Source organism: Haematobia irritans, chromosome 5 (genome assembly GCF_050003625.1).
Source record: "Haematobia irritans isolate KBUSLIRL chromosome 5, ASM5000362v1, whole genome shotgun sequence".
Taxonomy (NCBI): Eukaryota; Metazoa; Arthropoda; class Insecta; order Diptera; family Muscidae; genus Haematobia; species Haematobia irritans.
This window is the reverse complement of record NC_134401.1, coordinates 166311207-166338446: the sequence shown is the minus strand read 5'-3', so window position 1 is coordinate 166338446 and position 27240 is coordinate 166311207. Positions and strand designations below refer to the sequence as shown.

Below are 27240 nucleotides of genomic sequence, written 5' to 3'. Positions count from 1 at the left end.
CATAAAAAATAATTGCAAATGAATGAGCTTAATTATCACACTAAATACATTTGTTAATGTGGCATGGGTATAGAACAGTTCTGTGCGTGTATATGTCTATGGGGAACACGAGAGAGTAAAGGAAGTTGAGAGGAAGTGTATATAAATGGTAGCCAAAAACAAAATGGCGGTTAGACACCCCCACCCATTCTCCCACAATTTTCCTTCCTTTCACATGTAGGTAACAGTTATAAGCTCTCCACTTTGGCCTCCCACTCTCCCTCTCTTTGATTCAAATATAATAGACTAATGAAAGAACAGCACAGCAGTAACAAGCAATTGCCATCACTAAAGACAAATTGAAAGAGATTAAAAGAACTGACAGAGGAATAGGGAAAGTACGGGAATCCCGCCAAGGGACAAGATAGAATTCAATTAAGTCAAACAAGCTGTAATTAGAATTATCTTAACAAATATTATAAAGAGCAAAGGGAGAGAAGAGAAAAAGCGGAAAAAGGGCTGTGCGCCAGAGAATGAGTAAGAAAATAAAAATGCCAAATTAAGAGTATTAAGCTCCCATCACGAATAGGAGAAATTTGCTCTATCTATCACTACGCAGTTGGCCTCAAATAACCATGACAGTTATACGATGTGATTAAATAAGGTTGTGGGAAAGAGTGTGAGAGCAGGGAAAAGCGTCAGCATGAGGAGTAAAGACAGTCAGACTAAATGAGTTACTAATTAAGCTAAATACAAGGGAAATGTATGAACACAAATAGATAAACGATAAATATTGGCAGTATGACAAAACCTTGAGAGAATATGGGAGAGCATAAGTATGTGTGTCTAATCCAAATTTACTTTATCTGGATGTATTAAAAGTGTTGCTGTGTAAGTTACATATTTTGGTTTATAACTGTCAGTTGCCTCGCTTGAGACTAATTAAACGCAATTTGTATAAATTTATTAGGAATGATTAGGGAAATAAAATTGGTGGGTAGAGCAAAATGGAGATTTAATTATTTAAAATTGAGAACTAATGAGAATCAGTCAGTCAGTGTAGGACAGTTAATTTATAACCTCATCGAGGAGTCTCTATTTACGATTTGAAGTAAATTAATCCACTTAAACTTAATGTAATTAAATTATACTATTTATTTGCATATAATTTAATTGAAATTACTAAAATTTTTTAAATTATATTATTTAATTAAATTTATATGTTTTTGTAACAGCGGACTTCAATATTCATTCATTTAACTTAATTCAATAATTTATTTTATTTGAAAAAAAAGAATATAAATTAAGAAAAATTGTAATTTAATTACATTTTAATTTTATTCAACTATTTGATGTAATTTCCATATTATTTTATATTTTAGTTTCACTTTCCTTTAGATTAATTTATATTTAATGCAATAAAATTTAATAAAATTATTAATTTTTTTATGAGATATATTATTTAACTAAGTTTATAATTTTTTATCCCCGGAAAATTCAATATCCATCCATTTAACTTAACTCGAAATTTAATTTATTTTATTTAAAATAAAGAATACATATTAATTTTTTAATTAGATTTAAATCTAAATAATTTAAATTTTATTTAATTTTTTAATTTGATTGAATTTAATTTCCCTATTATTAAATTTAAATTAATTAATTTTAGTTTTATTTAAATTAGTTTATTTAGTTCAGTTCAAACTTCATTTATTTAATTTTACTTTATATTAATTTAAATTTAATTACAAACATTTTAATGAAATGATTAATTTAATTTATTTGTTTTTTTTCCTAATATATTATTTAATAAAATTTATAATTTCTTATACCCATGGACTTCAATATTAATTCATTTCACCAAACTCGTAATTCAATATATATTATTTAAAACCCAAAGATTGTATACTAATTAAAAAAGTGTAAATATTTATAAATAGAAATATAGAAAATTTTACACCATTTTATAATTTAATTTAATCAAGTTTAAATTTATTTTATTTCAATTTAATTTAAATATTTTTAAATTCAAAATTTACTTTTAACTCATTTTATTTTATTAGTGTGATAAATTTAATATAAATAATTTAATATAAAAATGATTAAATTTAAATTAATTCATTTTAATTTTATTTAATTAAGGTCAAACTGCATTAATTTAGTTTTATTTTTCTTTTCTTAAACCTTATATAAATAAATTATATAAATTATAAAATTTATTTAAATGATAGTATTTACTTAAATTTATAGTTTTTTTATACCCGAGGACCTCACTATTAATTCATTTAACTTAACTCGAAGTTTAATTTATTTTATTAAAAAAGTATATATTTCTTTCGTATATAATTTACAACTTCTATTAAATTAAATTTGTATAAATTAAAATTTTATTTTAATTTAAATATTATTAAATTCAAAATTTACTTGTATTTTAATTTTATTTTTTAATTTAATTCATTAATTTAATTTAATTATTTTAATTTCGATATTATTAAATTTTAATTAAATTATTTAATTTAATAAAGTTCAAACTTCATTAATTTAATTTAACTTTATTTAAGTTTAATTTAAATTCAATGAAACATAATAAATTTATTTATTTGTTTTTTTTTTTTTCATAATATGAAATAACCATTGAGATTTTAATAAATAAACAGTCTGCAATGCATTTAGTCATTTTTGCAAATCTTAATCAACTTAGATATAACATAAGACTCAAACAACAGTAATCTTAATTAAACTTAATTGTTTCAATCTTAATTAAATTTAATTTGTTTTTATTTTTTACAGGTATGGTTTCAAAATCGCCGGGCCAAATGGAGACGTCAAGAAAAATCTGAAAGTCTACGCTTGGGCCTAACACACTTTACCCAGCTGCCACATCGTTTGGGTTGTGGACCATCCGGACTGCCTGTAGATCCTTGGTTATCGCCACCATTGCTTTCAGCATTGCCAGGTTAGTATTTTCTCAAAAATCTCAATTTTTCACTATCACATGCTAATTTCATCATTTTCTTCTACAGGATTTCTTTCACATCCGCAAAATGTCTACCCCAGTTATCTAACGCCGCCTCTTAGCTTAGCTCCTTCAAATTTGGCCATGAGCAGTTTAGCTGCCATGGGTCATCATGGCCCCAGTATGCATGGTCCTCCCCCACCTCCGCCCAGTAGCCATCAAGCTCATGGTTTACCTCCAATGGGTTCTAGTAATTCGCACACTGGTCATCCGCATATGTCTTTAGCTCACTTATCGCCACACTTGTCACGCATGTCACCACAAACATTGGCCTCAATGCAGCCACAGATAACTGTGGCCAACTCTATGTCCTCAACATCCACCTCTTCATCTGCTTCGGCCACAAACTCGCCACTGACCTCGCTGCCACCACCACCAACATTAAGTGGGGCAACACAGTCAGCAATATCACCACAAAATCTCACCACAAATGGCGATACGGAAACGAATGCCAGCAAATGTTCAACATCGGCCAATGTGAATATTGAGGTGGTCGATGTGGGTCGTGATAGTCCCATACCATCGATAACAACAAATACGAGTGGGACAAATGCCACAGGAACAAGTGGAGCATCGGGGGCAAATGGAACGAATTCCAATAGCACAACATCAAATTCAACATCGTCCACAACATCGGCGGCAACCTCAGTTTCACCATCATCGTGCTCTCCCAGCCAGCCACAATCGACCGATATTCGATCGAATTCAATAGCAACATTACGCATAAAAGCCAAGGAACATTTGGAGAATATCAATAAGAGTTTAACTATGGTCTAAGCTAAGGCATACAGAGCAATACTTGAACACTCACTCCATCCCTAGACATTAGACATAAGGAGAAAGAGGCATTTTTATAGACGAAAATAGAAAAATTATTTTTTCTACAATCATGATATTTTTCCCTATAATAATATCCTTGGTTAAAGAGAAAAATAGTTGTGAGAAACACGTTTTCACTATAACCTCTCAGAAGTGGACACTCACGTTCGCCTAAATGTTGTCCACGCTTGGGAGGTTTCCACTGTTAATGTGATAATATAGCAAACGTCTCACAAAAATTGTCCACTTTTGTGAGTGGTCCGGTTTTTAGATGGTCCAAGTTTGAGAGGTTTCACTGTATGTGTTTATAGTAAAATTCTCCATCCAATAACTTTTTTCACATTTTTGGTAGTTTTCTACTTTGCCATTCAATGCCACAATTTTTCCATTTTTTCTAACACTTTTCATTCATTTGCGATTCGAGACTCCAAAAATAGACGTGTTTTTTGGCTAATGGAACAAGTTCAAGAACATTTTTCCAGACCAAGTTGTATACTTTTGTAATTCCATGAACCGCCTAAAAGTATGCAAATATGTCGGGGAAACTTTTTTGAAGTGGGAATTTAGATTTACTTAATTACAAAAAAACATCCTTTAACGACATGTGGGAAATATTATTCCGAAGTCAACCAAAGCCTTATTAATACCAGTATCCCAAATTAGAACGAAGAGCATACAATAATTCTGAGAAGTGTTAGATTCATTGTTCATTTTTTAATAAGGGCGTCTCCCCTTTGTGGTATTTTTTGTTATTGTTTTTTTTTTTTGTATTCTATCATTGGCTAATAATAAGACTTCTCTTCTCGGGAAAGAAATTTTAGACAAGCAACATTTTTCCCCAATAAAAGACTAAAATAGCCTGAAAAACGCTAAATATTTTTATACCATAATTTACGCCTAAAAGTATGCCAATATGTCGGGGCAATTTACCCATTACAAAAAAAAAAGCATCCTTTAACCACAAGTGGAAAATTTGATATCGAAGCCTATATAATCCTTATTAATACTAGTATCCCAAATTAGAACAAAGAGCATACAATCTTCGGAAATATTCTGAGAAGTGTTAGATGTATTATTCACTTTTTAATAAGAGAGCCTTTTGTAGTATTTTTTTTATTCCATCCGATGACATTGACTCAATTAAACTAAAATAAGAAAGTTCTTTTCTCGGAAAAGAAATTTTAGGCAGGCAAAGCTTTCATTGTTTCATTAAAAACCATAAGGTTTTCCCCCAAAAAACAGCTAAACCACCTACAAAAAGTCAGAAAAATATGGTATAGCAAAAGTTAATGTTTGGATTGAGCTTTGAAATATGTGATCAAAGTTATTCGGGCAACAAGTTTCTCCATATAGAATCATGGCGAAAATAAAAACGGCAAAAAAGGTCATGGAATGATTTCCCCCCTAAAAGGCTTTAGATCTAGCGAGAAAGAACCAATTGGCAACACTGTTTCGCCCGTAAAAAAGTTTCTTTAAAAGAAAATAAATCAAACTAAAAGAAATACTTGGTAAAAAATATAATTCGCCTAAATTTTCATTCCAAAGGAAAGTATTTTTTCTGTGTATTATGCTTGAATGTCACCACATTCCTCTCCGAAATCAAACACATTCTCTTTAGCATATTCTCTCCATCATATAAGATCTCCCTCTCCAACTTACTCACTCACTCACTCACTTTCTTACACACACACCCCTGCCACAAGCATTAGAGATAAGTATTCCACATAACAAAAAGAAATATATAGAATTTCCCTAAGCCTCTAAAAAAACAAGAAAAATTAATTTAGTCAAATAGATTTTAGCCCTCCCCTAGCATAAAGGTAAAATAACTCATTTGTATGAATGTAAGAAAAATTTAGTTGTGAACAAAAATCGAGGTTTTGAAAAACGCACAGACGGATGGACCGAACTTGACTCAATCATACATACATATCTAGAGTTATTTGTAATGTGTAATTCCATTAGTTTGTAATCAACAATCAAAAATCAAAATATTTTATAGATAATAAAGAGTTCATCACTACAGCTACTTATTTTAAAAATATAGTTTGATTTTTTTTGGTCCTTCGATCATTCACGATTTTATTTGGGGATCAAATATTTTTGTTTTTTTTTCTGTATTCTAAAATTCCTATAATATTTAATGTACTTTTGTAGTTATACGATATTATGAAATAATTTGTAGTTTTTAATGTATAATACAATTTTAAGAGAATATGAATATGAATTAGACACCAATAAAAGTTCACTTTTAAATTCAATTTCGAAGAGTTTTTCATGGGGGTTTCTTTACTTGTTAGGGGTCCACTCAGTTTATATTTTCTATTTTATATAGTTTTATTATTATTAGTTTTATGTTTACATCGAAAAGTTTATCAACATTTGAACAAAGAAAAAACTCTTTATAAGAGAAGTATAGTATTTTACGGACAAGAAATCTTTGGCCTCACGACAATTTTTTTTCCTGTGTAGGTTATGCAACAAAGTAGAGCGTTATATTTTTGGGTTTTAACCTTATTGTTCAAAAGCAAAAAAGGTCGGTAACAACATCAAATTTTGGAATCAGTAAAGATTCGTTCGAATTAGCCACCCTATTGACTAAATATTAGCCTTTAAACGACCGACAAAGTCTTCAGACGCTGCACGATAGTGTCTCTTCGCAATTTTCCCCATTCCCAACAAAGCGCCGTCTTGAGATTATAGACACTTTGATATTTTTTTAGAGCCAACATTACACTCCACAACTTTTGTCAAAAATTTTGACAAAATTTTCTATAGAAATAAAATTTTGACAAACCAATCTATAGAAATACAATTTTTACAACATTTTCTAAAGATATAAAATTTTAAAAAATTTTCTATAGAAATAAAACTTTGACAAAGTTCTCTATAGAAATAAAATTTTGACAAAATCCTCTATAGAAATAAAATTTTGACAGAATTTTCAATAGAAATAAAATTGTGACAAAATTTTCTATAGAAATAAAATTTTGACAACATTTTCTATAGAAATAAAATTTTGACAAAATTGTCTATAGGAATAAAATTTTAACAAAATTTTCTACAGAAATAAAATTTTGATAACATTTTCTAAAGAAATAAAATTTTAACAAAATGTTCTATAGATATAAAAAATATTGACAAAATTTTCTATAGATATAAAAAACATTGACCAAATTTTCTATGGAAATGAAATTTTGACCAAATTTTCTATAGAAATAAAATTTTGACCAAATTTTCCATAGAAATAAAATTTTGACAAAATTTTCCATAGAAATAAAATTTTGACAAAATTTTCTTTAGAAATAAAATTTTGACAAAATTTTGTATAGAAATTAAATTTTGATAAAATTTTCTATAGAAATAAAATGTTGATAAAATTTCTATAGAAATAATATTTTGACAAAATGTTCTATAGAAATAAAATTTTGACAAAATTTTCCACAGAAATAAAATGTTGACAAAATTTTCTATAGAAACAAAATGTTGACAAAATTTTCTGCAGAAATAAAATATTGACAATATTTTCTACAGAAATAAAATATTGATCAAATTTTCCATAGAAATAAAATTTTGACAAAATTTTCCATAGAAATAAAATTTTGACAAAATGTTCTATAGAAATAAAATTTTGACTAAATGTTCTATAGAAATAACATTTTGACAAAATTTTCTATAGAAATAAAATTATGACAATTTTGACTAAAGAAATAAAATGTTGACCACATTTTCTAAAGAAGTAAAATTTTGACAAAAATTTCTATAGAAATAAAATTTTGACAAAATTTTCTATAGAAATAAAATTTTTACAAAATTTTCTATAGAAATAAAATATTGACCAAATTTTCTATAGAAATAAAATTTTGACAACATTTTCCATAGAAATAAAATTTTGACAAGATTTTCTATAGAAATAAAATTTTGACCAAATTTTTGATGGAAATAAAATTCGACTAAATTTTCTTTTTTACAAATTTTTCTATAGAATAATAAAACTTTACCAAAATTTTGACAAAATTTTCTATAGAAATACAAATATTTTCTATTGAAAAAAAAAAATTTGACAAAATTGTCTATAGGAATAAAATTTTAGAAAAATTTTCTATAGAAATAAAATTATGACAATTTTGACTAAAAAAATAAAATGTTGACCACATTTTCTAAAGAAATAAAATTTTGACCAAATTTTCTATAGAAATAAAATTTTGGCAAACTTTTCTATAGAAATAAAATTTTGACAAAATTTTCTATAGAAATAAAATTTTTAAAAAATTTTCAATAGAAATAAAATATTGACCAAATTTTCTATAGAAATAAAATTTTGACAAAATTTTCCATAGAAATAAAATTTTGATAAAATTTTCTATAGAAATAACATTTTGACAAAATTTTCTATATAAATAAAATATTGACAAAATTTTCTATAGAAATAAAATTTTAACAAAATTTTTTAAAGAAATAAAATTTTGACCAAATTTTTGATGGGAATAAAATTTTACCCACATTTTCTACAGAAATTAAATTTTGACAAAATTTTCTATAGAAATCAAATTTTACCCAAATTTTCTATAAGAATAACATTTTAACAAAATTTTCTATAGAAATAAAATTTAGACAAAATTTTCTATATAAATAAAATATTGACCAAATTTTCTATAGAAATAAAATTTTGGCCAAATTTTCTATAGAAATACAATTTTGACCAAATTTTCTATAAGAATAAAATTTTGACAAAATTTTTTATAGAAATAACATTTTGACAAAATTTTCTATATAAATAAAATATTGACAAAATTTTCTATAGAAATAAAATTTTGACCAAATTTTCTATAGAAATAAAATTTTTAAAAATTTTTCTATAGAAATAAAATTTTACCAAAATTTTCTATAGAAATAAAATTTTCTATAGAAATAAAATTTTGACAATTTTTTTTTATAGAAATAACATGTTAACAAAAGTTTCTATAGAAATAAAATTTTGATTAAATTTTTGATGTAAATAAAATTTTGACAAAATTTTCTATAGAAATCAAATTTTGGCCAAATTTTCTGTAGAAATAAATTTGTGACAAAATTTTAAAATTTTGTTGTCGTTTTTTATTTCAGCCTAAAACCTTGCATTGACTAAACTACAAGTGTAACTTAACCAACAGAGGAATAGAAAGTTTGTCAAATTTATTTGGGCAAAGCCCTATAGACTGAAAGATGGTTGGACAGACGCACGTTTCGGAATTTCCACATTCTTCATCAGCATCCTCTACTTGCAGCAAAACTATCAACCAATTATCAGGCAGTTCACTAAACCCAAAAGTGAACCACACTTGAACCTTCCGAAAAAAGGTTTCACATGATAGCCGGCTTATGCCGAAATAAATTCGTACAAATATATCTCTTTGCCACCGTCAAAATTTTATTCTATTGGAATAAAAATTTGACAAAATTTTCTGTTGAAATAAATTTTTGACAAAATTTTCTTTAAAATTAAAAGTTTGACAACATTTTCCATAGAAATAAAATGTTGACAAAATTTTCTATAGAAATAAAATTTTGACCAAATTTTCTATAGAAATAAAATTTTACCCAAATTTTCTATAAGAACAAAATTTTAACAAAATTTTCTATAGAAATAACATTTTGACAATATTTTACAAATTTGCAAAATAAGTTTTTTTGTAAAATTTTCTTCAATGAAATAAAGCAAAGAACTGCCTTTCTAAGCCAATCTTTACGTGAGCACTTACGCTGGCTCACGTATTCTCATCGAGGGCGCTTGAGTTCTGGTGGCCAATCGAAGCTGTAAATTTTCAGCTCACCTCTTTGGCCCGATTATTTTGTTTGTTCACAAACTTCTCAGTTTCGAATCTCATCGGGGGAAAACTAAACTCGGTAACGCTTTCGTGTAAGCGAAGCAATTTTTGGGCATCCCTTTTTTTTTGAATAAAACACATGTTTTATTCAAATGTCTTTTGTTCTCAATGTTTCTCATTCTTGGAGAGAACTAATAGGTTGAAAGCAAATATCATTCCACTAGCTCTCCGTAGAGGAAGTCCCGACAAACAATACCCACTCTCATCTCCACTATTTCCCACAACAAGCAACACCGTTGACGTCCAATTAGAAAGCTCCCCACATCTGTGTTCACTAATGGATATTTGCTTATAAGAAACTTTTCTCTTATAATCAACAATTGCCTAAACGAAAACAGGATGTGGCTTTTTTAAACTTGTTTATATCCGTTATCCGTAGCACTTAAATTAAGCTATTTCTTATTGGTATTTTCTTTAATAAGTAAGAATAATTATTATAATAATGTAATAAGTAAGGAGAAATAATTAAATATCATAACAATTATTCTGAAACAGCAACTTCGTCATCAATAAATATCCTTTTTGTCGAAAGACAGCCCTAATGTACTAATCAATTACATTGTTATCGCAACTGTGTGATCAACAACAAGAGAAGACTGTATTGACAGTGGATCCCGAAGAGAAAGAGAGCGAGAATGGAAGACAGTTAGCAAAGCTTTCAACTCACCGCAGCACTGAACCCATAGTACAGATATTTTGGGGGGTAAACTATTTTTTTTTTTTTTCAAGAAAAATAGAAAAAAATTAATTTGATACGAAAACCTACAACGCTTTGTTCTTCTCCCATATGTATATTAAATTATTATTTGATTTTCCTTGTCATGCTACCTCCAACCCCATTGTCTCTTCACCACCAGCCAAATTTTACCCTTGCCTATACAAATGGAGTACAATGAAAAGTGTTGACAACCTACAATTAAAATCAACCAATGAACAATTATAACAATTAAATGCTTCGTAAACAAAGCAAAGGACCTGTCTGCTATCTGTCATCCATAGCATTAACCACAAATGTCTCTACAACGTAATATCCGAATTATATGTGAGTGGGGAGGCAGATTGGGAAATTGTATTATGTTCATGACTAAAACAAATCACTCTTCGACTTGGAATTAAACAATAAATAGTAATTAAATTGTAATAATACAATTGAGAGAAGATCAAGGAAGAGATAATATAAATTGAATGGGAAATGTATATAACTGAAATACATTGGCATACGTTCGAAGTTGTAGCAATCACCTATAAACCCAATTAATGAAGGAGCAATACTTTCACAACTGTCACATATTCGAATGATTTCGTGTACAACTCGCAGTTTAAATTGTCATCAGCTGTTTGAAAAGAATCACAGAAAAAGTGAAATCTTACATTTTTAATATATGAAATGCTCATATAGTAACAAATATTTAATGCTGTGATTATTTATGACATTGCAGCACTTCGAATTTCATGTTATTCGACAAATAAGTCACAATAAATTGCTATTGTGAATCGAAAAAACGCTGCTTTATCAAAATGCAATCTGGCAACACCGATGCGAAATGCACTAAGAAGATGTTATGGATATAACACCAGTGAAACGATGTTCTGGATAGCTCATACAAAAGATGCCTAGAAAACTAAAAGAAAACAGACGTAATATCGAGCATCATTAGGTCCACACCCAGAGAAGGAATATGATCACCTCAAACATGTTTTAAGAGCAAAATGTTATTTTTGGGTGGTGACCATGTAACATGGTTTTCGCAATCATGTTATTTCCTCGGAAATCATGTATCTGATTTCGGCAAGCAGGTTATATTTGACGAGAAAATAACATTTTAGTGACAAACATGTTACATGGTCACCATACAAAAATAACATTTTACTCTTGAAACATGTTTGAGGTGATCATATTCCTTCTCTGCGTGCAGCATATTATCCGCACTGGAAAGAAAAACTTTGTATCTGAGAAATTCTATTCGTATTTTAAGGATAAGAAATCTTTGTTCTCTCTACAATATTTTTTCGGTGCATATCATGTATTAGAGCCTATTACGAGGATTGCCTTTTATATTTCGAAATTGGAGAACAAAAACAATTTGTAACCATTGGAAAATATTTAAACATCAAAATATTCCCCATTAAGACTTTTTCATGCGTTTGAACCAAATGTCGTAGAACTTTTGCCACTCTGATTGAGCTATCTCCAAAACTTGCATTCTCAAAATTTTATGTCCATTGAAAATTTTGTCAAAATTTTACTTATATAAAAAAATTGTCAAAATTTTAGTTCTATAAAAAATTTGTGTAGTATCTCCTCTTAGTTGGAGAGGAATATTTGACAAAATCTACCAAAGCATCAAAAATTCTACCAATCTACCAAACAGAAAAAAAAAATTAGTTTTCAATATGTTACTTATATAGAAAATTTTGTCAAAATTGTATTTCTATAGAAAATTTTATTGTATCGATTATTTTCTAAAAAAAAAATAAAAAATTTTGTCAAAATTGTATTTTATATAGAAAATTTTGTCAAAATTTAATTTCTGTAGAGCAGAGCTTCCCACATGGGGGGGGGGGGGGGGGCGCAGCGTCATTTTTCGTTGAGCAAGTTTTTTATCATTAAATTTGTTAAAACAAAACAATTTGTTAAGTTCAACAAAAACAACAATAATATACTACAAAAGAACATACGAGTACCATTCGAACATTTCGAAGCAAATTGGGTTGGGAAGCTCTGCTGTAGAGAATGTTGTTAAAATTAAATTTCTCCACACTATTTTGCCAAATTTAATTTCTATAGAAAATTTTGTAAAAATTTTATTTCTATAGAAAATTTTGTCAAAATTTTATTTCTATAGAAAAATTTGTCAAAATTTTATTTCTATAGACTTTTTTTACAAAATTTTATTTCTATAGAAAATTTTGCCAAAATTTTATTTCTAAAACAAAATTTGTCAAAATTTTATTTCAATAGAAAATTTTGTCAAAATATAATCCCTATAGAAAATTTTGTCAAAATATAATCCCTATAGAAAATTTTGTCAAAATATTATTTCTATAGAAAATTTTGTCAAAATTTTATTTCTATAGAAAATTTCATCAAAATTTTATTTCTATAGAAAATTTTGTCAAAATTTTATTTCTATAGAAAATTTTGTCAAAATTTTATTTCTATAGACTTTTTTTACAAAATTTTATTTCTATAGAAAATTTTGCCAAAATTTTATTTCTAAAACAAAATTTGTCAAAATTTTATTTCTATAGAAAATTTTGTCAAAATATAATCCCTATAGAAAATTTTGTCAAAATATTATTTCCATAGAAAATTTTGTCAAAATTTTATTTCTATAGAAAATTTTGTCAAAATTTTATTTCCATAAAAAATTTTGTCAAAATTTTATTTCCATAGAAAATTTTTCCACAATTTTGTTTCTATAGAAATTTTTTTTCAAAATATTATTTCTATAGAAAATTTTTACAAAATTTTATTTCCGTAGAAAATTTTTACAAAATTTTATTTCCGTAGAAAATTTTGCCAAAATTTTATTTCTATAAAAAATTTTGTCAAAATTTTATTTTTTTCATTCGTTTTGTTTTGTTATTGTTGGTTTTGTTCTTTAATCATTGTTGTTGTTTTTTTGATTTCAGCTTAAAACCTTGCATTGACTAAACTACAGTGTAGCTTAACCAACAGAGGAAAATAATGTTTGTCAAATTTATTTGGGCAAAGCCCTATAGACTGCAAGATGGTTGGATGGACGCACGTTTCGGAATTACCACATTCCTCGTCAGCATCCTCTACTTGCAGCAAAACTATCAACCAATTATCAGAATAAATTCAGGCAGTTCATTAAACCCAACAATGAACCATACTTGAACCTTCCGAAAAAAGTTTTACATGATAGCCGGAATGTGGTTATTCCGAAAAGTGCGTCCATCCAACCATCTTGCAGTCTATAGGGCTTTGCCCAAATAAATTTGACAAACATTCTTTTCCTCTGTTGGTTAAGCTACACTTGTAGTTTAGTCAATACATGGTTTTAAGCTGAAATCAAAAAAAAAAATTTTTTGTTTCCATAGAAAATTGTGTCAAAATTTTAATTCTATAGAAAATTTTCTCAAAATTTGACAATAGACCTGTCAGATAGCAGATTGTAACATTAGGATTGCCCAATCTCAAAGTATAAAAGATAACCCTCCTATAAATACTATCACATAAATCGTGGTTAATTATTATCTGATTCTTTCTTCGATAAAGAATGAAAAAACAAATGAATTCAATACTAATTCAATTTTTAAAATGCTAACTAATTAAATAGTACTATGTCAATAAAATAGAAACAAGAGATAGAGGTGTTAGAGGCTTTTATTGAAGAATGTCTCCAGTTGCAACAAATTGATTACAGCTCTAATTATAAATGGGAAGAGTGAATGATGAAAGCATATGAAATAAAACAAAAATTTTCCACCTCTTTATCACCCTATTCAAATCTCCCTATACCTGTGTTCTCTATCAAATTGTCTTGAGCTATAATTGCAGACACTCTATATTTTGGGTTCTCTTACTTATGGTAACACTCGACCGTTATAAAAAATATCCAGGAATTTTTGAATATACCTCTTCGTTCTCCCTGCCACCCTACTTGGCAATGACAAATGTAAAATAATGTACTTTCGCATAATTGAAGAGCAATTATCTCTTATCGTAGACCAGAAATCTGTTCTCACAGTGAGAAATAACGAATCCGTTTATTATATTAAGGGGTAACTTCAAAAACATGTAGAGGAGTGAGATGATTAGTTTGTGATACATTTGCTGCCACTACTGCAATTGTTGTTGTTATCCTTGGTCTTCATAATATTTACGGAATGTGTGATTTTGTCATTTGGGCATATTGGCAGCATGCTTTTAGCCCATGAACCAGCTAGTCCCATGAGTCAGCCACTCAATCAGTGTGCCAACCACCAACTGTGAAAATTATAGACAACAAATATGCCTTTTACATGAAAGTTTAATTTCATTGCAATCTCATACAAAAGGAAATCAGCGAGTGGCTTTATCATCCCTTTTGTTGGGTTTTGCTAAATTCGATTCTTGCGATATCCCCTAACAATGGGTGTCCCTAAAAGTTTTGTATACGTCCTTTGTCACACATGCAGCATTCATGTAAAAGGTTGTGAGAGCCTTTACTAATGCATCAACTCATATTCTCATGTATTCGTGAGATAACAACACTCTTTACAATTTCTCTATGTACTTTATCTGTGGGGTAGTTTCTCTTAAATTAAACTCAATGGTATTCTCTTTGGATTTGTCAAATCATATCAGATAATTTATACCCAAGACTTTATATATAATGGAATAAATCATCTACTTTAGACATGATTTTTATCTAGAGCGCTTATCTATATTCTGCGCAGATTGTATCTACCGGTTTGTGTCCTCGATTAATAGGAAATAGCGACATCTTGCTGCTAGTAGTTAAACTCAGCAGTTGTTCAGCTAACAACCGCAGGACCAACTGATTTGAAAAAAATAAAAAGATGTAGCCATTTTTACAAGGAATAATAATATCAGTTTCATTATAAAAATATTGAAATTGAAAATTTTAACTTAATTGCATAGGTAAGAAACCTTTAAAAGCACTTCCACAAATGTCCTCCGAAAGATGTGCCTTTTATTCAGTTTTTATAACTCGCATTTTTTCATATATTTAAAAGAAAATTTGATTTTTTTTTTAAGTAAGGCCCCAGCAGAAAAATTAGAAGTTGTTCCACAAACATTTCTTTTAAAGCGCATTCTTTTAAAGCAGTCGTTTTGTACAAGTCCACAAACATCCCGGGATCCCCTATCGATTGTTTTTTTCACTTTCAATGCAGTCCTTTTGAACAAGTCCTAGAAAAAAACGGAAATAGGCCGTTTTAAGTGAAATTTTAAGTTTTAGACAATTAAATTTGGCAAAAAAGAATAGTGTTATAGTGCCAACAGACCCAGGTTCAATCCCCGGTTGAAGCGAAGAAGTTTCCCAATTTGTAGAAATTAGATAATAAGAAAATACAAGTGTAACAAAAAATATTGATAAAAATAAAAAGTGAAATTGTAAAAAAAATTTTGTTTTTTAGTTTTTTTTTTTAATTTCTTCATCCAAATGAACTTCCAAGGCACAACTTCTAAAGCAATGCAAAGGATCCAAAAATGGAGTACTTCCAACATGCCCATGTAAAATTCTTTGGAGATGATCCAAGTTTGCACTACTTCCGGATCAGAAATTGGGGACCCAAACTACTTTTTTTATACCCTCCACCATAGGATGGGGGGTATATTAACTTTGTCATTCCGTTTGTAACACATCGAAATATTGCTCTATGACCCCATAAAGCATACATATTCTGGGTCGTGGTGAAATTCTGAATCGATCTGAGCATGTCCGTCCTTCTGTTGAAATCACGCTAACTTCCGAACGGAACAAGCTATCGACTTGAAACTTGGCACAAGTAGTTTTTATTGATGTAGGTCGGATGGTATTGCAAATGGGCCATATCGGTCCACTTTTTTTCGCAAGCCAAATTTGGCTTGCGAATCCTCTAAGAGTAGCAAATTTCATCTGATCCGGCTGAAATTTGGTACATGGTGTTAGTATATGGTCTCTAACAATCATGCAAAAATTGGTCCACATCGGTCCATAATTGTAAAGGGTGATTTGTTAAGAGCTTGATAACTTTTTTTTAAAAAAAAACGCCTAAAATTTGCAAAATCTCATCGGTTCTTTATTTGAAACGTTAGATTGGTCCATGACATTTACTTTTTGAAGATAATTTCATTTAAATGTTGACCGCGGCTGCGTCTTAGGTGGTCCATTCGGAAAGTCCAATTTTGGGCAACTTTTTCGAGCATTTCGGCCGGAATAGCCCGAATTTCTTCGGAAATGTTGTCTTCCAAAGCTGGAATAGTTGCTGGCTTATTTCTGTAGACTTTAGACTTGACGTAGCCCCACAAAAAATAGTCTAAAGGCGTCAAATCGCATGATCTTGGTGGCCAACTTACCGGTCCATTTCTTGAGATGAATTGTTCTCCGAAGTTTTCCCTCAAAATGGCCATAGAATCGCGAGCTGTGTGGCATGTAGCGCCATCTTGTTGAAACCACATGTCAACCAAGTTCAGTTCTTCCATTTTTGGCAACAAAAAGTTTGTTAGCATCGAACGATAGCGATCGCCATTCACCGTAACGTTGCGTCCAACAGCATCTTTGAAAAAATACGGTCCAATGATTCCACCAGCGTACAAACCACACCAAACAGTGCATTTTTCGGGATGCATGGGCTGTTCTTGAACGGCTTCTGGTTGCTCTTCACTCCAAATGCGGCAATTTTGCTTATTTACGTAGCCTCAAAAGAATCACCCTTTATATAGCCACCATATAAACCGATCCCCAGATTTGGCTTGCGGAGCCTCTAAGGGAAGCAAACTTCATCCGATCCGGCTGAAATTTGGTACATGGTGTAATTAAAGGGTGATTCTTTTGAGGTTAGGATTTTCATGCATTAGTATTTGACAGATCACGTGGGATTTCAGACATGGTGTCAAAGAGAAAGATGCTCAGTATGCTTTGACATTTCATCATGAATAGCCGAACGATCTGCCACAACGTCGAATTTTCAGTGAATGGGCCCTAGAAAAGTTGGCAGAAAATCCGCTTTTTTATCGACAAATTTTGTTCAGCGATGAGGCTCATTTCTGGTTGAATGGCTACGTAAATAAGCAAAATTGCCGCATTTGGAGTGAAGAGCAACCAGAAGCCGTTCAAGAACTGCCCATGCATCCCGAAAAATGCACTGTTTGGTGTGGTTTGTACGCTGGTGGAATCATTGGACCGTATTTTTTCAAAGATGCTGTTGGACGCAACGTTACGGTGAATGGCGATCGCTATCGTTCGATGCTAACAAACTTTTTGTTGCCAAAAATGGAAGAACTGAACTTGGTTGACATGTGGTTTCAACAAGATGGCGCTACATGCCACACAGCTCGCGATTCTATGGCCATTTTGAGGGAAAACTTCGGAGAACAATTCATCTCAAGAAATGGACCGGTAAGTTGGCCACCAAGATCATGCGATTTGACGCCTTTAGACTATTTTTTGTGGGGCTACGTCAAGTCTAAAGTCTACAGAAATAAGCCAGCAACTATTCCAGCTTTGGAAGACAACATTTCCGAAGAAATTCGGGCTATTCCGGCCGAAATGCTCGAAAAAGTTGCCCAAAATTGGACTTTCCGAATGGACCACCTAAGACGCAGCCGCGGTCAACATTTAAATGAAATTATCTTCAAAAAGTAAATGTCATGGACCAATCTAACGTTTCAAATAAATAACCGATGAGATTTTGCAAATTTTAGGCGTTTTTTTTTTAAAAAAAAGTTATCAAGCTCTTAACAAATCACCCTTTAAATCTGAACCGATTTCAATAAAATTTGCAAGCATAGCTACAATGCTAATTCTACTCCCTGTGCAAAATTTCAACCAAATTGGGGTAAAACTCTGGCTTCTGGGACCGTATTAGTCCATATCGGGCGAAAGATATATATGGGAGCTATATCTAAATCGGAACCGATTTCTTCCAAAATCAATAGGGTTCTATTCGGAGCCAAAACACATACTTGTGCCAAATTTGAAGTCAATTGGACTAAAACTGCGACCTAGACTTTGATTACAAAAATGTGTTCACGGACAGACGGACATGACTATATCGACTCAGGAGCCCACCCTGAGCATTTTTGCCAAAGACACCATGTGTCTATCTCATCTCCTTCTGGGTGTTGCAAACATATGCACTAACTTATAATACCTTGTTCCACAGTGTGACACAGGGTATAATAAAAAGTGAAAGAAGGGAAAAAAATTGTTTTTTAGTTTTTTTTTATTTCTTCATCCAAATGAACTTCCAAGGCACAACTTCTAAAGCAATGCAAAGGATCCAAAAATGGAGTGCTTCTAACATGCACATGTAAGATTCATTAGAGATGAACCAAGTTTGCTTTACTGCCGGATCAGAAATTGGGGACCCAAACTACTTTTTTTGAATCTCTTTTTTTGCTGGGACTTAATAAAACGATATAAATTATTAAAATTTTGTCGAAAAAATGCTAAATCCATTTTAAAAAAGTTTCGAATTTTTGAAAATATTTAAGACGAAATGTTTCCGACAAGCGTTAGAATGCATTAAAAATCATAAAAAAAAACAAGTATATACGGCCGTAAGTTCGGCCAGGCCGAATCTTATGTGCCCTCCACCATGGATTGCGTTGAAACTTCTACGAAAGAATGTAGAAACTTTTACGAAAGTATGGACGGACGGACATGCTCAGATCGACTCAGAATTTCACCACGACCCAGAATATATACACTTTATGGGGTCTTAGAACAATATTTCGATGTGTTACAAACGGAATGACAAAGTTAATATGCCCCCCATCCTATGGTGGAGGGTATAAAAACATACATATCACCAAAATTTTTATTTCACATCCCAAACCCTGAATTCGGATCACACCAAAAGAAAGTGATACAAATTCATTGCAACGGCTGTTGAAATGGTGGACATCCGTTCTATGACAGCCGCAAAAGGCCGACGGATTGAGTGCAAAAGATTTTGGTAGCCATTGTGTACCAGAAATGAAGCGTGCTGTGTACATTGAATCTGTTCAGAAGTTCATTGTCTATGGTCGAAATTTTTGCCTACCCAGGGTCTTAATACTGTTTCGACGACAATTTTCCTATAATATTCGTCATTTATTTTGACCCCAAGGTTGTCATTGGAGCGACTATCAGCCGTTACGGAAGCCCATGCTATTACCATTGGCAGCGCTTGAGCTCTGGTGCGGTGATGCTATTGGGTCCTATTGGAATGTCCATGTTCTGTGGCCGAAATGTTTGTCTTTAGGACATTTGCCTCATAACAATCCGCATTGATTTGACCACAATGTAAATGTTTTAGAATGCGAGCGGGGAGTGACCATCTGCCGTAACGGCATCGCACACCACTACCATTGGCAGGGCTTGAGTTTTGATTGTCTATCGAAGCAGGAAATATTCATGTGATCTCTTTGGCAGCTAGGTAGGTTAGGTGGCAGCCTAATGTATCAGGCTCACTTAATCTATTCAGTCCATTGTGATACCACAGTGATGAACCTCTCACTTATCACTGAGTCCTGTCCGATTCCATGTTAAGCTCAATGACAAGGGACCTACTTTTTATAGCAGAGTCCGAACGGCATTCCACATTGCAGTGCAACCACTTAGAGAAGCTTTGAAACACTCAGAAATGTAACCAGCATTATTGAGGTGGGATAATCCACCGCTGAAAAACTTTTTGGAGTACGGTCGAAACGGGAATCGCATCCATGAACTTGTGTATGCAAGGCGGGCATGCTAACCATTGCACCACGGTGACTCCCTCTTTGGCAGGTAAAAACGACCATTTTGGGTTTTCACAAACTGCTCAATGTGTAAAGGCTTCTATCGGAGAAAAACAAATTTGTTAACTGGCCAATTTCATGCAAGCGAGGCAACTCTTTGGCTCTTTCTTTGAGGTATCAGTGAGTTTTTACACATTTTTGGAATTTAATTTGCCTAGGTCAAACTGATTTTTCAATGTATGTTGCAAACTTTGTTCTCGTGGTATGTTCAGCTCACGAGGAAGTTTTCTACCAGTCGGCTGCGGAGTGGATATCGATCAAATTAAGCCTTAATTTTAAGGATAATTTTCTGGCGCTGTTTCTGTTTTTTTCGTCCACTTTTCGGACGCAATGCAAAACTGCCAATATCGCGACACCGAGCATTGATACTAAAAACAAACAAAATATTCACATTTATATGCTGGAGGGCTTTAGCGATAGCCTCTAGTAGTTTTCTAGCTAAATATAAAGTAATCCAACCATTCAGAGTGCAAAAGATCAAAATGCTTTTGTAAACATGTAAACAATAATATGATCGGTCACTTAAATAAATTTGTAAGCTGTCAGATTTATTCCAAAAATGTTCCCACTTTTTCTCATGGTCCATCCAAATATCCACAGTGGTGGGGTTTGAAGATCTTATATATAAGGACTCCAACTTTTAAATCTAAAAAATTTTGAATTTTTCTCTTCCAACTAGATAAAGTCAAGACACTTTAATATTTCAATATACACATGCAATATGTTTTAAAATTCTTGACAAAAATAAATAAAAAAAAAAACAAAAATCATTTAATATTACACCTCACTGCCCACAATTCTATTGAATAGATTGACGTCAGAGATTTTCATCAAAATTCCAAACGTTAAGTAAATTGAATGAGGTAACGTAATAAAGAATTTTGTGTACACACAAAATTGTTTAGCTACATGCCACAAATCCCGTGACCATATACGGTAGGAGATCATATAGACCATAAAATCTCCCACAATGATTTTCCATCCACTAAATATGCTATAAATATAGACCAGCAAACAGAAAAATATTTCAACATCATTCCACATTTTCCTATATGAAAAATCTCTACACATTCACATTCATTGAGTGGTAAGAATAAATGCATGTGGTTGAAATTTAAATTTGTTGAGAGCATCAATATGATCGTAGAACATAAATAAGCAAGAGGTGAGTGAGTCAATGAATCCTGAGTAGGGGATGACTCATCTAAAAAAAAATATTTTTATCATATAGTATGATAAAATATCTTGCATGGGATATTGAACAATCATTAATCGAATCTAGCAATTCAAAGAGATCTATGAAGGAAATAGTTTAGTGGGTTTCCAATATGGGGAGTAAAGTCATTTAGCTACAACATTTGCTGCCTATTTAATATCTATCTCACATTCTCTTAATCTCTTATTCATATGAGAAGAAATTTATATGCTCTTTCTCTCTCTCTCTCTCTATTTTTATATAGTTTGTTTAAGGAATTGATGAGATCCCAACGAAAGTCTCTATATAAATTTCTAGTCCTATTTGATGATATCCCCTAAATGGCTCTTTATCCCTCCTAAAATTCTCTTTATGATCTTCACATGTATAGTCTACATTAATAGACACTATTCAACCCAAGAAAGTCTCTTAAACCTCTTTGATGAAAATCCCCTAAAATTCTTTTTTTTCTCTGTCTCCAAAATTCTCTTTCTAAGCTTCACATTTAGAGTCTATAGCAATATTCACCATTCATACACCTTTTCTCATATACAATTGTTTTTACCTATTGTTCTCTTTCTATCTCTTATCTTTCTCTCTTATGATAATCAAGGAACTATGGATCATCAATATCGATCACAACGAATAGATTACCAAGATTATTATTTAGAAAAAATATTAATTGTAACTATTAATTTATTATTATTACTTTAAAAATTAAGTAAATTGCTAATTGTTGTATGTATGTGGTGTGTTGCATTTGTGTTTTTTTTTGTTTGTTTGGTGTGAGTGCAGTGATAATTATAAGAAAGAAAAAATCTTCTTTTGTTTGGTATTTTTTGTGTTTTGTTTTTTTTCATTAGATTAAAAAAAATTACATAAGAAAACATTAGATTATTTTACATGTGGCAATAAACCCCTTATAAAAAAAATTAATAGAATTTTTTATTATAATGTCGCTATACACAGAGACAGACAGAACAACAATAACAATAATAATTTTTGTTAAGACACAAAATGAGACATTAAGGACACACGAAAACTATTACAGGATGTCGGATGGTGTTAGAGGTATCTGCTGCTACAGAGTGCATAGCATCAGGTCGATCGATGTACCAGGTGGGGATTTAAAGTAAGAAATTCAGTCATACAGTAAAAAAAATAATCTGGAACCAAATACGATGGGCATCTCTCTCTCTTGTACTCTTTCGAGTCTGAGCATATGATGGTAGATGCTCAGCAACAGCAGCAGCAATTAACAGTTGAGAGTTGTCCTAGTGATAGTATGACTGAGAAGAGCCATACAAGCACAGAGATAACAGACAACTGAGCGCAAGTATAGCAGCTGTAGAGATATGGTGTTGTTGTAGATGTTGTTTGGTTGATTGTTGTAGTGATGGTGGAGGTGGTGAATGGTAAGAAACAACAACAATAATAATTTAGAAGCACTTGCGGTGGACAATGCCGGGGCCGGATTCGTCGTATTCTTCCTTGGAGATCCACATCTGTTGGAAAGTGGAGAGGGAAGCCAAGATGGAACCACCGATCCAGACGGAGTATTTGCGTTCTGGGGGAGCGATGATCTTGATCTTGATGGTGGATGGGGCCAAGGCGGTGATTTCCTTTTGCATACGATCGGCAATACCGGGGTACATGGTGGTACCACCAGACATGACAATGTTGGCGTACAAGTCCTTACGGATATCGACGTCGCACTTCATGATGGAGTTGTAGACGGTTTCGTGGATACCGCAAGATTCCATACCCAAGAATGAGGGTTGGAAGAGGGATTCTGGGCAACGGAAACGTTCATTACCGATGGTGATGACTTGACCGTCGGGAAGTTCATAAGACTTCTCCAAGGAGGTGGAGGCAGCAGCGGTGGCCATTTCTTGTTCGAAGTCCAAGGCAACATAGCACAATTTTTCCTTGATGTCACGAACGATTTCACGTTCAGCGGTGGTGGTGAAAGAGTAGCCACGTTCAGTCAAGATCTTCATCAAGTAGTCGGTCAAATCGCGACCAGCCAAATCCAAACGGAGGATGGCATGGGGCAAGGCATAACCTTCATAGATGGGAACGGTGTGGGAGACACCATCACCAGAATCCAAAACGATACCGGTGGTACGACCGGAAGCGTACAAGGAGAGGACAGCTTGGATGGCAACATACATGGCGGGGGAGTTGAAGGTTTCGAACATGATTTGGGTCATCTTCTCACGGTTAGCCTTGGGGTTCAAGGGAGCTTCAGTCAACAAGACGGGGTGTTCCTCGGGGGCGACACGCAATTCATTGTAGAAAGTGTGATGCCAGATCTTTTCCATATCATCCCAGTTGGTGATGATACCGTGTTCAATGGGGTACTTGAGGGTCAAGATACCTCTCTTGGATTGGGCTTCATCACCGACATAGGAATCCTTTTGGCCCATACCGACCATGACACCTTGATGGCGGGGACGACCTACAATGGAGGGGAAGACGGCACGGGGAGCATCATCACCGGCGAAACCAGCCTTGCACATGCCGGAGCCTATATTGTTTTTTTAAGGAAACAAGGAAGAGAGAAACGCACCATAAGTATAACGACATTTTCGGTGTGATTACATTAGCGTTTCAGCTCAACGATTTAAAGTGTTGGGATTTTTAGAGAGAATAACGGCAAAAAAGTCCATTCTCATTTGTTTTTTATCTCTATGAGCAAAAATTTCTCTTTCCGAGAAATAACGAATAATAAATTGGTTGAGAGTCATGAAGAAAAATGTATCTCTTTCTGAGAATTAAGGAATAAGTTGGCAAAGATACTCTGCCCTAAATGTTTCTTTATAAAAAAATCTCTCTCTGAGAATTAAAGAATAAGAGAATAATTCTCTTTTAAATTTAAGCGCGAGCTTAAAACGATTAAATAAATTTGAGAACCAATTTTTTGGGAAAGCAAAAATTGGGCGAAATTTGAAAATTTGAAATTACCGAAACAACAACATTGAAAACTTAAGAGAATTTATAGAAAATCTTCGACGTATAATTTAATAAAATTGAAAATAAAACGATTTTCTGAGGAGAATGTGGCGTTTTCTCCTTAAATCATATTTTCTCGTTTCTTCTCCAGCAGAGATCTTGAAATCCTCTCCTATTTATATTCCCATTGCCATTGCAAATGAGCGACGTTTTTGTGATGCCAAGTATTTTGCTTCATATTTTGGAATCGTTCCAAAATATTTTCATAAATAATTCGTTATTTTTTCTTCAAAATATTATATAACGTTTTCAATACGCAATTTGGCCAAGCAAAAGTGACGTAATTTTTGCTGGTCACAGACCATCGTTATGAAATTTTTGAAACGTAAAATCCATAGGGGATATGGAAATACATTTATGGCGCAAATGTTGTTAACGTAAGGCAATTTTGAAAATGAACAAAAAACGCGAGGAATCCAACCCGTATTTAGTATTTTTTGGATTCATATTTTTCCTGATTGGCCGCAGGTATTGAGTATAATTTGTATGTGCTTTTGAAGATTTTTTTTCATTGAAATTATTTTGCATAAAAATGACGTAGAAATGGACTTATTTTCACAATAAATATAATTTGACATTAATTGTCGTCTTCGAAAAAAAATCGAATTTTAAGAACTTTATAAAAATAGAAATTTAATTTAATATTTTCCACAAAAGTTTTGAATTGACCAACTATAATTCTTTGAATATTTTTTTTCTTTTAAATATTACAAAAAAATAAAATTTTGTTGTAAAAGTTATAAGCCAATTATTATAATTTAATATTTATCAAATAACTGTGACTTTTAAAAGTTAAAAAAAAATTATAGTTTTTGCAATACTATATTTTTTTTTAAATATTTTTTTTTTTACTTTTACATTTAATTTTTTCTATTGTCCAATTTTTTGTATATGCACGCCATTTTTATCACTAAAATTGTTTTTGCATAATTTCAGAAAAATATTCTTCACATTAGCACTTTTTTCTTTTAAGGGTTATATCCTTCAAAGGATTTTTTGGTTTAAATATCCACAAAACACTTTAAATCCATAGGCTTTTCGCTGGTTAGGATGTGGAGTTATGCGGTGAGGTATCCGTTTTAATCCACTTTATTTTTTCTTGTTGATTGAATTTTTATCCAAACGCACCATTATCAACGACCAAAGCAGCAACATCATCGTCACACATGTTGAGTTTTTTTGTTTTTGGTTAACGGCAAAGAAAGAAAGAATGAATACGGTGTGTACGCTTTGGAACACAAATGACTGACTGAAGATACAGAGCACCGGATACCAGATTTTATACCGCGAAAAAAGTGATAAAACAAAATCACGGAAATCACAGGCAAAAAACCGATCACAAAAATCACACAGGAATACACCAACACCAAAAAGATAAAAATAAAATTGGTAAATACGAAATTGAGAAAAACTCATAGAAAATTAATATACTCATACACCCACACCTCCTCCCCCACTCCCACCTCTGGCACAACCAAAGCCAAATACTACATACAGATCGATCGTTTTTGTAGTCATCAACATCATTATGATCATCTTCATACATATCCATGTTGCTGGCTGGTTGACTGGCTAGGCCCAAGAAAATAAACCAAGTGGGAGGCTAAAAGTACGTGTGCGTGTGATTGTTTGGCGCATATGTGTGGATATGTGCTAGTGTGTGCTGCTAGACGAAGAAATATCCAAAAAAAATTCCTTTAAACATTTCAACACACCAAACGGCCAAGCAGTATTCATAAACACATCGACCACCAATACCACTGCATGCAATAGAAAACAACATCCCCCAGCATCATCTCTCTCAAAAAAAAGAGACTTCGTCATAATCATCGTTGACTAAAAATAACCGATCCAACACCCATCACTAGAGCATCGTTTATTTGCCTATTTTCATTGCTTATACGCTCAGGTTGTTTTATTGCTGGATGGTCGAGCTGAGAGAGTGTGGGGGGTTGTGGGTGTTTGAAAAGAACGGCAAAACACTTGCTAGTGATATTGTGAGTGGGGGGTAGGTAGGGGTAAAGGAAGCATAATGACTGTTTTTTGATGGAGAATTTTTCTTTTGCAAAAATCAAATGGAGAGAAATTTCAATGAAGAGAGTAACATTTCGGTTATTTGTATGAGCTTGTTTTCTTGTTATTAAGAATTTTTCTTATCTTCACTCTTCCTACCATTACTCTCCCAAAAAAAATCTTAGAGTATTGCTAAGCAAATTAAAAAAAAAAATCAAAGGCAATGAATGGGGTCCGTCCAAAAAAAGTACCGTATATGGCAACGCCTGCATTTTATGGTGTGAAAAATTTTCTTTGGCCAAAGAATAAAATAAGGAAAATATATGTTAATTTTGTGGATGAAAATTATTTTCCACCTCTCTATCTCTAAACCAAAGAAAGAGACATAGAGAGAAGAGAGAACCTTGGGAATAAAAGTTCATAAAATTAGGTCGTTCTAGTTTTTTTGTTTTTGTTAATAGAAAATTTTCAAAAAACAACAAATAAATGTTTACACATTTTTATTAATGATTTTTTCTTTCAACATTTGTTATTTCTTGATTTCGTAATATCTCATTCTATTTCTCAAAATAGTGCAAAAGATTATTGCACCATTGGCAATCGATCTGTATTATCATCACAACGTTTCATTGGACATGGCATACCATTTTGTTGGCATTACCAAAATAATATTTGATGTAATAAAATTTATATAAGAAAATATTATGTAAACTATTGTCGTATTTTATCGGTTAATATTATTTAAGCTTATGACATTTTTAGTTTTTTTTTTATTATTCAAAAATTTCAAATAAAATCACATTCAAAAAGAAATGCTATTATTAGCTTTAGTAAAAATCTTTTTAGGGTAAAGAAGTCAAATAGAAATGGTATTTTA

At 31.7% G+C, this 27240-nt stretch overlaps 2 protein-coding genes across 2 annotated transcripts in view; one reads left to right on the top strand and one right to left on the bottom strand.

Moving 5' to 3' along the window:
- Nucleotides 1-5862, top strand: part of Rx (Retinal homeobox domain-containing protein Rx) — a 105010-nt gene extending 99148 nt beyond the window's left edge. The window contains exons 5-6 of the mRNA XM_075313166.1: nucleotides 2770-2935; nucleotides 3003-5862. Coding sequence (XP_075169281.1) covers nucleotides 2770-2935; nucleotides 3003-3772 — 936 coding nt within the window. The 3' untranslated portion in view covers nucleotides 3773-5862. The remainder of the gene's footprint in view (nucleotides 1-2769; nucleotides 2936-3002) is intronic.
- A 16367-nt stretch (nucleotides 5863-22229) lies between these two features.
- Act57B (Actin 57B) lies at nucleotides 22230-25638 on the bottom strand. The gene is made up of 2 exons (XM_075312795.1): nucleotides 25479-25638; nucleotides 22230-23865 (listed from the first exon to the last, which is right to left on the bottom strand). Exons 1-2 carry the CDS (start codon nucleotides 25516-25518, stop codon nucleotides 22775-22777), a joined length of 1131 nt encoding a protein of 376 aa, XP_075168910.1. The 5' UTR covers nucleotides 25519-25638; the 3' UTR covers nucleotides 22230-22774.
- Nucleotides 25639-27240: the final 1602 nt, after the last annotated feature.

What these genes read in the sequence shown, in the direction of transcription:
- Act57B (XM_075312795.1), bottom strand. Translation starts at nt 25,518, where the DNA reads ATGTGTGACGATGATGTTGCTGCTTTGGTCGTTGATAATG. An exon ending in TGCTTTGGTCGTTGATAATG is followed by an intron (nt 23,866 to 25,478) that starts GTGCGTTTGGAT and finishes AAAACAATATAG; the next exon opens with GCTCCGGCATGTGCAAGGCT.